Source organism: Dama dama, chromosome 11 (assembly GCF_033118175.1).
Source record: "Dama dama isolate Ldn47 chromosome 11, ASM3311817v1, whole genome shotgun sequence".
NCBI lineage: Eukaryota > Metazoa > Chordata > Mammalia > Artiodactyla > Cervidae > Dama > Dama dama.
In genome coordinates, this window is record NC_083691.1 from 93085592 (window position 1) to 93098484 (window position 12893).

The 12893-nt window shown below is 43.7% G+C and overlaps 1 protein-coding gene across 1 annotated transcript in view; it reads left to right on the forward strand.

The window, feature by feature from the left end:
- Positions 1 to 10993, forward strand: part of HK2 (hexokinase 2) — a 67159-nt gene extending 56166 nt beyond the window's left edge. Inside the window, exons 12-18 of the mRNA XM_061155828.1 lie at positions 46 to 165; positions 2717 to 2812; positions 3664 to 3763; positions 3863 to 4046; positions 5327 to 5482; positions 6618 to 6851; positions 8769 to 10993. Of these exons, the coding sequence (XP_061011811.1) occupies positions 46 to 165; positions 2717 to 2812; positions 3664 to 3763; positions 3863 to 4046; positions 5327 to 5482; positions 6618 to 6851; positions 8769 to 8913 (1035 nt within the window). The 3' untranslated portion in view covers positions 8914 to 10993. The remainder of the gene's footprint in view (positions 1 to 45; positions 166 to 2716; positions 2813 to 3663; positions 3764 to 3862; positions 4047 to 5326; positions 5483 to 6617; positions 6852 to 8768) is intronic.
- The last annotated feature ends 1900 nt before the right edge of the window (positions 10994 to 12893 follow it).

Here is a 12893-nt window from a genome sequence, read left to right on the forward strand (position 1 = left end):
CGCCCCCACCCACCACCCCACTCAGAGCCCACCTTCTCCTTACAGCTCTTTGACCACATCGTCCAGTGCATTGCGGACTTCCTGGAGTACATGGGCATGAAGGGTGTGTCCCTGCCTCTAGGTTTCACTTTCTCCTTCCCCTGCCAGCAGAACAGCCTGGACGAGGTAACAGTGCTTTCCCAGAGGGCTCTCCTGTGGGCTGTACTAACTTGAACCAGCCAGGGTTTTAGAGCAAGGGAGAAAGCTGACCCGAGAGGAAGAAAAGAAGGGCGTTAGTGATCAGTCATGGGGGAGGACTTGTTGATGGGAATGAGCAAGTCAGAGCTGGTGAGAGTCAAGTAGGTAACAATCTTTGGGATAATGATGACAATGCTAATAATATCAACAACTGACATTTTTAAAAAGTATTTTGTGCAAGGTACTCTGCTAGGTTTCGTCATTTAACCCTCACAGCAACCATATAAGGTAGGTGTTTGTGTGCTCATTTTGCAGAAAGGAAAACAAGGTCTACAGAGATGCCAAGTATCTTGCAGGTCATATGGCCATGATTTCATTCCAGTTTCTTGACACATGAGTCCATGCTGTCAGTTATGCTCAGCTGTCCCTGAGGCCCCTGTTTTGGGCTCAGGACATTTCACTCCATCTTCTGTTTGGATGTCATATTTCCCGAGTGTCACCTTTGCTTTTTATTCCCTGTCAGCTTGCCTTGGATGAGTGAAGCAGGGAATAAAGATCTGGTGCTCTCACAGCAGACCTTATGTCACTTATGAGTTTTGTAAACGCCTCCTAGGCCTCCCCTCTGAGAGCTAAATTTACCGTGTGCAATGCTGGCACAGGTCAGGTGTTAGGAAGTCCTGGTAAATCCCTGCCTAACCCAGTGTTTCCCAACATCTGTTAACATTTGTCCAGTGTTAACTAGTCTAGGATTGCTTTCGGTTTTTCCAGCTTCTTTGTCTCAACATATTGTTTTTTTCGGTATTAATGCATTGGTTTTCAAAGCCTTCTCATTTGCATCAGTTTACCAAAAGTACTTATCAAACATGTATATAAATATCTATGTGATATTTAATGAAACATTGCTTATTATAACAGTCATTAGAAACAAACTAAGTTATTCAGCAGTTGGGAAATAGTTAAGTCATGAGTAGTTCACTGCCTCATATTAACGACTAGTGTTTTGGAAGGAATCTCAATGATTTGGGAAAACACTGGTGGTAAGACTAAAATAATATTTTTAAGAAAAGTATAATCTCTATAATACGAAATGTATAAAATGTGATTAATAGGAAGATAACAAAATTCCAGTTTATATGCTTCTAGACTTCTATTGAAATATTTTTAACAGATTTTCAAGTATACTTCTTCTACTGAAATATTTTTAACATACTTTTCAAGTATAGCATGTATATATATATATATATATGCTTATATGCATATATATATATGCTTATATATTTATCTGGCGGCCCCCAAGACATGTCAGCTGTTTCTTTTCATGCCTGAATTGTAAAATTCCAGGTCATTGTACTGCATTTATGCCGTATGTTCTAAGTTTCTGTGAGCAGCAGGTATTCAGTCTAGAACTGTGAAAGCTAAGAATAAGAGAAGCAGAAGCTGGGTTCTGTCTTTGTTCTGTCTGTAAGTTGGGTTCTGCTCTGCTGAGATCAGCCTGTTGACGGGGACATCAGCAGGTTCTGAAGCCCAGAGGTCTCAAGCCGCCTGGCTTAGCTGGAGGCCATGGGCAGCTCTCCCCAGCTGTTGGGGCCTCTGCATGCCTGATTATTTAAGGACCATTTACAGTAATGTTATTTCAACATTCCGAATGCTTGGAAGTGCCAAACACAAAATTTCATCAGAGATGTCAAGCTAATTTGTAAATAAGAAAATCAGAGTAGTTTGGATATAGGTGTGTAAACTAGGTCACTACTGAGATTGAACTTGGTTTTTCTGAGTTTCCTGGGATCTGAACACAGTGAGACTTGTGATGTCAAACTCCTGGGCCGTGAGAAACCAAGCAAGTCTTGGAGAAACCATGCCAGTGGGTGGTAGTGGGCACATGGCCCTTTTGTGGGTTCAGGCCTCTCAAGAGTGGTCTGGGGGTCCTGGATGCCCATTCTCTGATGGACTGAAGCAGCACAGAGGGAGCCGGGGAACAGTATATGAAACAGTCGCCCGTATTCCTCATGTATATCCCTCATATATCTGCTCCTGAAAGGCCCTGTAACTCAGCAGAGGTACTTATTCACTTCGTTGTGGAGTCTGAAAATTCAGAGACACAAACCGACCCCTCTGTGTGATGTTCAGGGCAAAGTGTTTTTCCTGGTGAAGGAAACAGTTCCTTGGCAGGGGCAGTTGTGTGGTGCTTATGAGCCCTTCCGTTGGAGTTGGTGAGCCTGGGGGTGAGTGCCTCCTCTATTCCAAGCTGCAGGCCTTGGGCACTTTACTCCAGGGCCAGAGTTACCTGTAAAATGGGCATGATAATGATAAACTTTTCATACAGTTGCTGTGAGGATTAAATGGTGTAACACATGTGTTGTGCTTAGCCCAATACCTGGTGCATAGTCGGCCCTGCTAGTAGGTGAAACAGGTTCAGAATAACTTGTGGGTGAGGTGATTGGTTTTCAGAGGGCTCTGATAACCTGTGAGGTTGACAACTAGAGAATGAGCCAAGAGTCCTTCTCTGATATCCACCTCCCTGCCCATGTGTGATTTTTAGAGCATCCTCCTGAAGTGGACGAAAGGCTTCAAGGCATCCGGCTGCGAGGGTGAGGACGTGGTGATGCTGCTGAAGGAGGCCATCCACCGGCGGGAGGTAGGAGAGGCGCAGTGTGAGGCTTGAAGGGTCTGTGGGTGCAAAAGCGGGGGGACTGCTAAGTGCAGTGGTGTTGGTCACAGGGATAGTTATTCTAGTCCTTCAGCAGTTTGTGAGTGTCCATGGTCTGTCAAGCCTTGCTCTTGGCAACTGGGGATTCAGGAATGGCTGCAAGCTCTCGTTCTGTAAACAAACCGTAAGCTAATGTCAGGTGCTTTTGTGCTATGAAGGAAAATGAATTTGGGTGAGGACAGAGTGAGTGGGGCTGGGGAAGTGCATTCTTTTAAATAGTATAACCAGGGAAGGTCTCTGAGGAGGTGACATTCGAGCAGAGCATATAAGCCCTGCTATATAAGCTTTCAGTTCAGTTCAGTTGCTCAGTCATGTCCGACTCTTTGCGACCCCATAAACCACAGCACGCCAGGCCTCCCTGTCCTTCACCAACTCCCAGAGTTTACCCAAACTCATGTCCATTGAGTCGGTGATGCCATCCAGCCATTTCATCCTCTGTCATCCCCTTCTCCTCCTGCCCTCAATCGTTCCCAGCATCAGGGTCTTTTCAAATGAGTCAGCTCTCTGTATCAGGTGGCCAAAGTATTGGAGTTTCAGCTTCAACACCAGTCCCTCCAATGAACACCCAGGACTGATCTCCTTTAGGATGGACTGGTTGGATCTCCCTGAGGTCCAAGGGACTCTGAAGAGTCTTCTCCAACACCACAATTCAAAAGCATCAATTCCTCAGCCCTCAGCTTTCTTTATATAAGCTTTATACACATCTAAATCTTCCTTGCAAGTGTCTGAGGGGCAATATTGTGGCTAATTTGGGGGTTGGGACCTGCTGTTGTTCTCAGGAGTTTGACCTGGACGTGGTTGCCGTGGTGAATGATACAGTTGGGACTATGATGACCTGTGGCTATGAAGACCCTCACTGTGAAGTCGGCCTCATTGTTGGTGAGGACTTGGGCTGTCCTTCCCCTGTGGGGTCACATAGCCTAGGATGGGGGGAGACGGTGCCGAGGGAGGCCCTGACTGACGTCTCTTGGTTGGCAGGCACAGGCAGCAATGCCTGCTACATGGAGGAGATGCGGAATGTGGAGCTGGTGGAAGGGGAAGAGGGGCGGATGTGTGTCAACATGGAGTGGGGGGCCTTCGGGGACAACGGGTGCCTCGATGACTTCCGCACAGAATTTGACGCAGCTGTGGATGAGCTCTCCCTCAACCCTGGCAGACAAAGGTAGGTGCCCAGCTGCGTGTGGGCTCTGGTATGTTTATATCAGAACTGAACAGTGATGAGTCGCCCACAACAGCAAAGCGCAGGATGCTCATTCTCTTGAGATGTTAACAGGAGAGATTTCTTTGGAAAGGGCTTCTTGTCAGATACATCTGGGAAGTTCTGGGTTGAGTCCTTTTTGTCCTGCTGAACTGTGATGGTCTCAAAGTCCAGTTGGGAAAACAAAATCACAACAGTTATATTGCAAGGAGAATTGGAGTTGGTCACACAGGTTTTAGAGGGATGAAAAGATCAAAGGGGTTGCTGAGTAGCACAGAAGTTAGTATACATGTACGAAGCAGCTCCTACTGTGAGGACTGGACAGGTGAGATCAAGTGTTAAAGCCTAGGTGTGTGACTTAAGGAAAAACAGACAGTTGAACCACTTGTTGCATCAGGGTGAAGAAGCATTGCTGGGGCAGGGCAGGTCGGACCAGAAAGCGAACAGGAGCAAGGCTTTCTCCATCCATCCTGTGTGTAGCATCCTCTGTTGTCATACTGGACAAGGGGGCAGCCCCAGCATCACCAAGCCCTTGGTGTGGTGGGGTCCCATTAGGAAGAGGTTGAATGTAGTGTTTCCTAATTGGATTAACCAGGGACCATACTTCTGCAGAATATCCCTTGCAAACATTTGTCTATAGTAGAGGTCACAGATTAAAGTGCCTCCAGGAACCAGCCAGACATTAATGAAAGAAAACAGGCTGGAGTAAGACAAGATTAAGCGATGATGGAATCTTGGTTGAAGTTGAGAATGTTGATATTTTTAAAGGCACTATGCAGAGCCAGAAGACCCTCAAGCTATTGAGTAGTCATATTTAGTTCTCTTGGCCAGTTTAGTTCTCAGCTAGTGCTAGTTATTTAAGCAATAAATGATTAGGTTAAAGAGAAAGCATGCTAAATTCTCAGCAACATCAGGGATTAAGATTCAGCATCCTACCCTTCTGGAAGTGGGGTGGGGTTTGGTGTAAGTTCCTTCTTGAGAAGTCAGGAATAAGCCTTGGAAGGAAAATGAACCCATTAAATGGAGTCAATTCAGGGAATCCCCTTGGGTCTCAGGACACATTTTACTGAACGCTATGAGTCAGTACATGTGGACGCCAGGAGTCCTGCCTAAGTGAGTCAAATAGCATTTCCTTTTCCACCAACGGGAATCTGTATGCTCTCTACCTTCTAATGCAGTGGAGGCTGGTCTGTCTCAGCACATCCTACACTTTTTAACCTCCATGAACGTTACCTGCATTGCAGGTTTGAGAAAATGATCAGCGGCATGTACTTGGGCGAGATTGTTCGTAACATCCTCATCGATTTCACCAAGCGTGGGCTGCTTTTCCGTGGCCGCATCTCAGAGCGGCTCAAGACAAGGGGAATCTTTGAAACCAAGTTCCTGTCTCAGATTGAGAGGTGAGAATTTAGGGCCTGGAGTAGGATGGACCGTATATCCTTTTCGTGGACAGACTAGCTGGGATTTTCACAGTTCAGGTAAGATCAGGGTGTGGCTTACATAAAGATCAGTTTAGGAGCTAACGTGTTTATATCTATATAGTGTTGTTTTAAAGCACTTTATGAACAGTTGGCATTTTAAGGGAAAATATGTGATATTTCTTATGAAAAATCATGATTTTTTTCATAAACTGGATCAACCTGTGCAAAGCAGTATTGCTGGTTCTAGGCCAATTTCAAAAGTAGAAAGAAAGATAGCTGCTCACAGAATGTAAATGGGAATGCACAGCGGAAGATAACTCACTAAAGCACCTGTGCTTGGCAAGAAGGATCTTCTTAACCGCTGGCTGCAGTAATAAGGTGACCAGGATCAAGTGGCATCCTGTGGGAGGCCTTCTTCCTCCAGTTTAATGGTGGGGAAGAGAAGTCTGCTTTAAATTAGAATGCTGAGTTTCAGAGCCTTCTGAAAATTAGCGCTGTGTCATTAATGTTACTCTCAGGCATATTGAAAAGCAAGAACCGGACAGCCGACATGAGGGGGGCCCTAAGTTATCTGCACCGGTAGACAGAATACTGTTCTAGATTACATGTCTCTTTTTTTCTATAAATAGAGCACAAGTAGATCTCAGACCGCCCAGAGTGGGGAAGTAGAACAGGCATCTAATGTTGGTTGTTGGTGCTTGTCCTGCTGGCCTATGAACAATGAGAGACTGGACAGGAAAGGGCTTTGCAACTGAAAGCTGTCGTGTATTAGCATCATCACTGTCTTTGCTATTTCCAAATAAGTGGAATCATGGCCAGTGAATTTCCTTTTGAGTATCAGTTTTGCAGCAGCAGTGTGCCCCTTGCCTGGGTAAAGTGGCAGAGGGAGCTGTCTCTTTGTGTTCCTGTCTATGTGGGCCAGTGTGATAAGCGCTAGTTCCCGAATTGAGTTTAAAAATGGAACCATCTCTCACGGACGGTAGCCTTTACCCCTAGCCCTTGGAAGTCCAGGTTCCCCAGAACTGCTTCTGATGAAGGAGCCAGGCCCTGGAGGGGCAAGCCTTCAGGCCCTCTCGGTACGTCACTGACCACTGGCCGTCTCCTCTTGCCCCAGCGACTGCCTGGCCCTGCTGCAGGTCCGTGCCATCCTGCACCACTTAGGGCTCGAGAGCACGTGCGATGACAGCATCATCGTCAAGGAGGTGTGCACCGTGGTGGCTCGACGGGCAGCTCAGCTCTGTGGTGCAGGCATGGCCGCCGTAGTGGACAAAATCCGAGAAAACCGTGGGCTGGACACCCTCAGAGTGACAGTGGGTGTGGACGGGACCCTCTACAAGCTACACCCTCAGTGAGTGCCTGACCTACACTCTTCCTACCCATCTTTCTCCCACATCTCTTCATTCTTTCCCTGCTTTCCTTTCTCTCTCTCTTTATTTTATGGCAAATTATCAGACGTTCCAAAGAGTGTGTGTAGCGCATGTATTATAGTTTAAAGATTAATAACTAGAAGTAGGTCTGTGTTTTACCATCCAGCTTGGAAGCCCCCTGTGAGCTCCTCCCAGTTGCACCCTTCATTTTCCCCACCATGAGTAAATGCTGAGGTGTAAGTCTATCACTTTTTTTCTCCCATATTTTATGTATGCGTCTACAGTGTTTATTTTTACTTAATTTTTTTTGGCTGCACTGAGCAGCATATGGGATCTTAGTTCCCGGACCAGGGATCGAACCTGAGCCCCCTGCATTGGAAGCGCAGTCTTAGCCGCAGGACCACCAGGGAAGTCCCAGTTTGACTTAATTTTGAATTTACCATAAGGGGACTCATATGGCATCTTTTCTTTTGTGACTGGTTTTTCTCACACTGCATGTATGGTTTTTAGATGCATCAACACTGAAGTCTGCAATCATAGTTCATTAATTTTCAGGGCTTGTAGCCTTTGAGTGACTAAGCTATAATTTATCCTAATGATGAATATTTGGGTTATTTCTAGATTTTGACTATTACAAACAGTGCTTCTGCCAATGTTCTAGTAAATGTATGCTGGAAATCTGGAGCATTTTTTTCTGTAGTCTAGGGTAGGAGTTGGCAGATTATAGCCACAACTGTTTTTGTAAATAACCTTTTATTGAAACACAGCCATACCCTCCTGTTTATCTGTTGTCTATGGCTGCTTCCAGCTATTAACAGCAGACTGTGACCCACAAAGCTCAAAGTGTCAATTGTCTAGCCCTCTATAGAAACCTCATCTCTAGTATGGAAATACTGAATTCCCTTTTCTTTTTACTCTTTTTTCCAGTCTTTGTCCATCTCTTCCCCCTTTTGTCCTCTCATCACTATTTCTCTTCTCCTTTCTTCTCTCACTTGCACATATTTTGAATAAATTGTTTTAAAATCAGGATATACCTCAGTCTCTTTCCCAAACAGAGCTGGGCCCCTTGATCCGCAGAAGGTAGGATGGAGAGACTCATTGATTGAATTGTCACTGTGTCACCATGATTGTTTCAAGGAGTTGAGAAGCTTGCCCAGAGTCCACAGTTAATGCAAAGAGTGGACCCTGAGAAGTTCTAAGTTTCTCTTATTGATGTTCAGTGTCATTGTGAAAACAGGAACCTCAGTCCCAAATGAGGGTTGGGAGTGGGACAGAAGTCCAGCCACTAGCATGGGAGCTTGATGTTAGGACCTCTGTTCTCAGCTCTGCCAATGGGGAGGAGCAACTGGACCCTGCCTTCGTGGGCAGATAATGACAAATGGTCTCTTTCTCTAGTCCCAAATCAGGAAGAATCTTTGATTCTTGTCATCTCCCAACAACACCCTCCTAAATCTGCTCCTTTTGCCTTTAATGAAATTTGGGGTCAGACATGAGTCTGATATGAGTTAATATCTCTGGAAAATGGAATATCACGTGTATGGGACTTGGTCCTCCCTTCTAGAACTGATAAACAGGCACTTCTGCAAGGCGTGCATAAATGACTGCTCTTTTAAGAACACAGCTGGCCATAATCTCAGGCTTTTGTCCTAGAGTTGAATATTAACTTCTCACTTAGCTTCTCTTGCCCACTGTGACATAGAATTTGGGCATGTTGCTAGTCTCTCCAAACCTGAGTTTTCTGAAACACAATACATAGTGTTTAATATGGTAGCTATCATCCTCTTCTCCATCTCAATTATTTCTAGGTTTCTAGCATCATTTCTTAGGGCCCTATCTTTCAGGACACAAATCTATCATGACTAAGATATTTTATTCTGTCTTCCTCCCAACTTTTTCAGCTTTGCCAAAGTCATGCATGAGACGGTGAAGGACTTGGCTCCAAAATGTGATGTATCCTTCCTGGAGTCAGAAGATGGCAGTGGGAAGGGGGCAGCTCTCATCACTGCTGTGGCCTGCCGCATCCGAGAGGCTGGACAACGGTAGAGCCCCTGCAATTGGAAGGACTTCCTCTGGTTTCCCTTCTTTCCTGCTTTAAATTATAAGATGCCATTCCCCTTGTGTCAGAAACAGACCGCTTGGCTTTTCCTTGCAGAGAGGACCTCACTGGACTAGGTTTTGTCTCTGTCTACTCATTGTAGAGTTTGGTACCCAAGCCTTGGCCCTCCTGAGATAAATACAATTTGAAGTAAGGATTTGTTCACACTTGTCACAACCGTTACCACTGATTTTCTTAAAACTCGAAAAAAAGATTTAATCTTTAGTAATCCCCCTGGCCAAATTCCATGTCCCTGTATAATCCTACAGGATGGGGACAATAATAAAAAATGTTTGCTTCACCTTGAAGCCTGACCGTGACATTTCTAGGTGGAAAGCATCCCCCAGCTTGAAGGTTGGTGCTATTTCTCCTCTCAGAGAGCTGAGAGGTTTCCACTGACTTGAGCCCGATTCTCCCATAGGCAGGGGGGAGGGGCAGCAATGGAGGGGAAGTCCATGGATAGCCATGTGGCAGCCCCTCTTCAACCTCATCTATAAGCATTTGCCTCGTGGGTTCCAGTGGGTGCTGTTCCTGGAATCAAAGCATCCTGCGACTGATCAAGCAAAACCAAAGCCTAGAGTCCTAGGAGTGGGTTCACAGGTCATCAATAAGCAGTGGACCTTTGGGAGCGGGAAGACTTTTTGGTCTGTTTTAAAATTTTTTCCTGCAGAAGTGGAAACACTGTATTTTCATTTTAATTTATATTTGAAATGTATTTAGTTCATGAAGTACATCTGCTCCTTCATCTTGACACTGTATGATCCTCTGTATGTAACGTATTTATATGTTAATTTGCTATGTCTATAAATACACAGGGTCTCAATAGATCAATGTAGTTAAAGGATGGAAGATGAAGATATACTGATTGGTTACTAGAAATACCTCATTCATCTCCAGGAAGAGAAGGAAAACATCATTAAAGTGAGCGAATGGTCAAGCAGCTCCTCCTTTCCCTGCAGACTCAGAAACTTGGAAGGTGTCTGGGGATAGTGTGAAGGAGGTTGGGACTATGGACTGAAGAAACCACACCAAATGGTTGCTCAGTCTAGAAACTTGTCTGGCACAATATTACATGAGACGTTAACAAAGGAAACGAATCATTTCAAATAAATTGCTTAGCAATCTTCATTCTTAGGGCAGTTAGTAGTATTTTAAACCTCTCTAACAAGATAAAGGAAGCCACCAAAAATATTTGCAAAATGGTCTAATCGTTGATAGCAAACCAAAACCAAACTATTTGTCAAACATACAAAACTTCAGGGACAACACATTTGGTATGCTTCTAGCAAATTTCACCCTGGGTTTGTTTTGTAAATGTTCTATAAGAGGTATTGTCCACAGACTTCCTAGGCTGAGCTGTTTTTACAAGAAGTATTTATTTCAAACTGCTTGGGTGGAGAGGGGAAGGGACCTAAAACCTTCCTTACCCTACTTTTTAGAGTGCAGTTAATCCTGAATCTGAGAGCCCACTCCTGCCCTAAAATATTAAATCATTTTAATATTTTTATTAAACCCGAATACTTCATAATAAAGAGGGGAAGGCTTTTTAACAATGTTGAGTAGGATACAAGGATCAAAATAAAAATGGAACGACACAACTCAGAGCACCCAAATTTTGCACATTTATCAAACTTGTAGTGAGAACAGTGTCTAGATTTGTGTATCACTAAGGGATGCCCAAGAAATAGAAGTGAACTTTAACTTTTAAACTTGAAAAATTAGGCACCGTCTGTGAAATTGCACATTTTTAAAAGGTAGAGCTGTGTGTGTGGCTTCTAAAACGGAATGCTGGAAAACGCATTTTGAACTGTTGTATTCCCACAGATAGGTGATAGTTCCTTGCTGACGCTGCTTAGCCTGTGTAAATATATTGACTCTCAATCTCTGACTGTGATGTGCTCAATAGCAGATCATCTCACACCCTTGAGCACTCAGTCTAGTGAAGATGTTGTCATGTACAATAAAGAACTAGTTCGATTAACTGTGTGATGTTAACTATTATTAATAAATTTTAACATTTTTCAAATATTCCACGTGTGATTCATGAGACTTTTCAAGAGTTGCAGTCATCTTTAAAGCATATTAGTATTTTCTAACCCATCTGAGTAATTGCTGAATGTTTTGATTTTGACTATACGTGCTTGACAGGCGTGTGGCCAACACTTGGCCTTGATCCCAGATATTTCTCACCCCAGAAACACAGTGCCAATGGAATGGGGAGCTAGATGATTTTTCCTAGGCTGTGTTTGAGCCCCTGGATTTCAAGCACCGCTGAAACCATGGCTGGTGTGGCAGTCTGCTGTTTTAAGCAGTTTGGCTGAGATGAGGCAGAACCCTCAGGGACTCTGGCTAGACTCTGTAGGTATATATGATTCACATTCAAGATATAAAGTCCTTACTTATATGAACTCTAAAAAGCACTTGCCTCTATCCTCTCCTTACCATCTTTTAAAACCCTTTCCTTAATAAGCAAAATACAAACCTGGTAAATAAACTTCTTACAAGTTCTTAGTGATACCCACTGATGATATTGACATGGCCCTGCTTGACAATAACTGAAAAAGGAACAGATAAAGGCTAACAGAATAATAGATAGGCAGAACACAAAATTCAAACTTGCTAGTGGTGAAGGAAAAGAAATTAAAATTAGACCCTATTTTTCTGACTTCAAATTGGTGAGCTTATAGGAGCATACTTACATACTATTGGTAGAAGTGCAAGGTACAGTCATTTAGGAGAGGAATAGGCAATGTCCATTAAAAAAAAAACAGGGTTCTGTATACTTTTCTAGGAATCTGCAAGAGGAAATACACATAGTTGGAGACCAAGATTTATCTTTAAGGGTATTTGTGATTGCATGACTTAAAATAACAAAATAGGGGTCTGCCTAACTTGTACCAGGATCTGGTCAGGAAGACAATCTACTACAGTTAATTCAAACAGATTTTAACACAGGGACTTGGTTACAGAGGTAATAGTAGAGCTGAGAAGTTCCACAGTGTAGAGGAGCAACCCAGAGATTAGCAACATAAAACATCTCCACTTCTATCCTGATGGCTGGGTCAGAAGCTAGAACCACAGTGCTGGGGTGGGAGGTGGTTAGAAATAACTGACTTCTTTCTAATTTTCTGCAGTGTCTCCCATTGACCCTACTTGTGAGGCAAATAGATTCAAGAGATTAGATTTGATACAGTGCCTGAAGATCTATGGACAGAGGTTCATAAAATTCTACAGGAGGCAGTGATCAAAACCATCCCCAAGAAAAAGAAATACAAAAAGGCAAAGTGGTTGTCTGAGGAGGCCTCACAATTAGGGGAGAAAGGAAGAGAAGTGAATGGCAAAGGAGAAAAGGAAAGATATTTGCATTTGAATGCAGAGTTCCAAAGAATAGCAAGGAGAGATAAGAAAGTCTTGCTAAGTGAATAATGCAAAGAAATAGAGGAAAACAATAGAATGGGAAAGACTAGAGATCTCTTCAAGAAAATTAGAGATACCAAGGGAACATTTCATGCAAAGATGGGCTCAATAAAAGACAGAAATGGTATGGACCTAACAGAAGCAGAAGATATTAAGAAGAGGGGGCAAGAATACACAGAAGAACTGTACAAAAAAGATCTTCATGACCCAGAAAATCACGATGGTGTGATCCCTCACCTAGAGCCAGACATCCTGGAGTGTGAAGTCAAATGGGTCTTAGGAAGCATTACTATGAACAAAGCTAGTGGAGGTGATGGAACGCCAGTTGAGCTATTTCAAATCCTAAAAGATGATGCTGTTTAAGTGCTTCTCTCAATATGCCAGCAAATTTGGAAAACTCAGCAGTGGTCATAGGACTGGAAAAGTTAAGTTTTCATTCTAATCCCAAAGAAGGTCAATGCCAAAGAATGTTCAAACTACTGCACAATTGCACTCATTTCACATGCTAGCA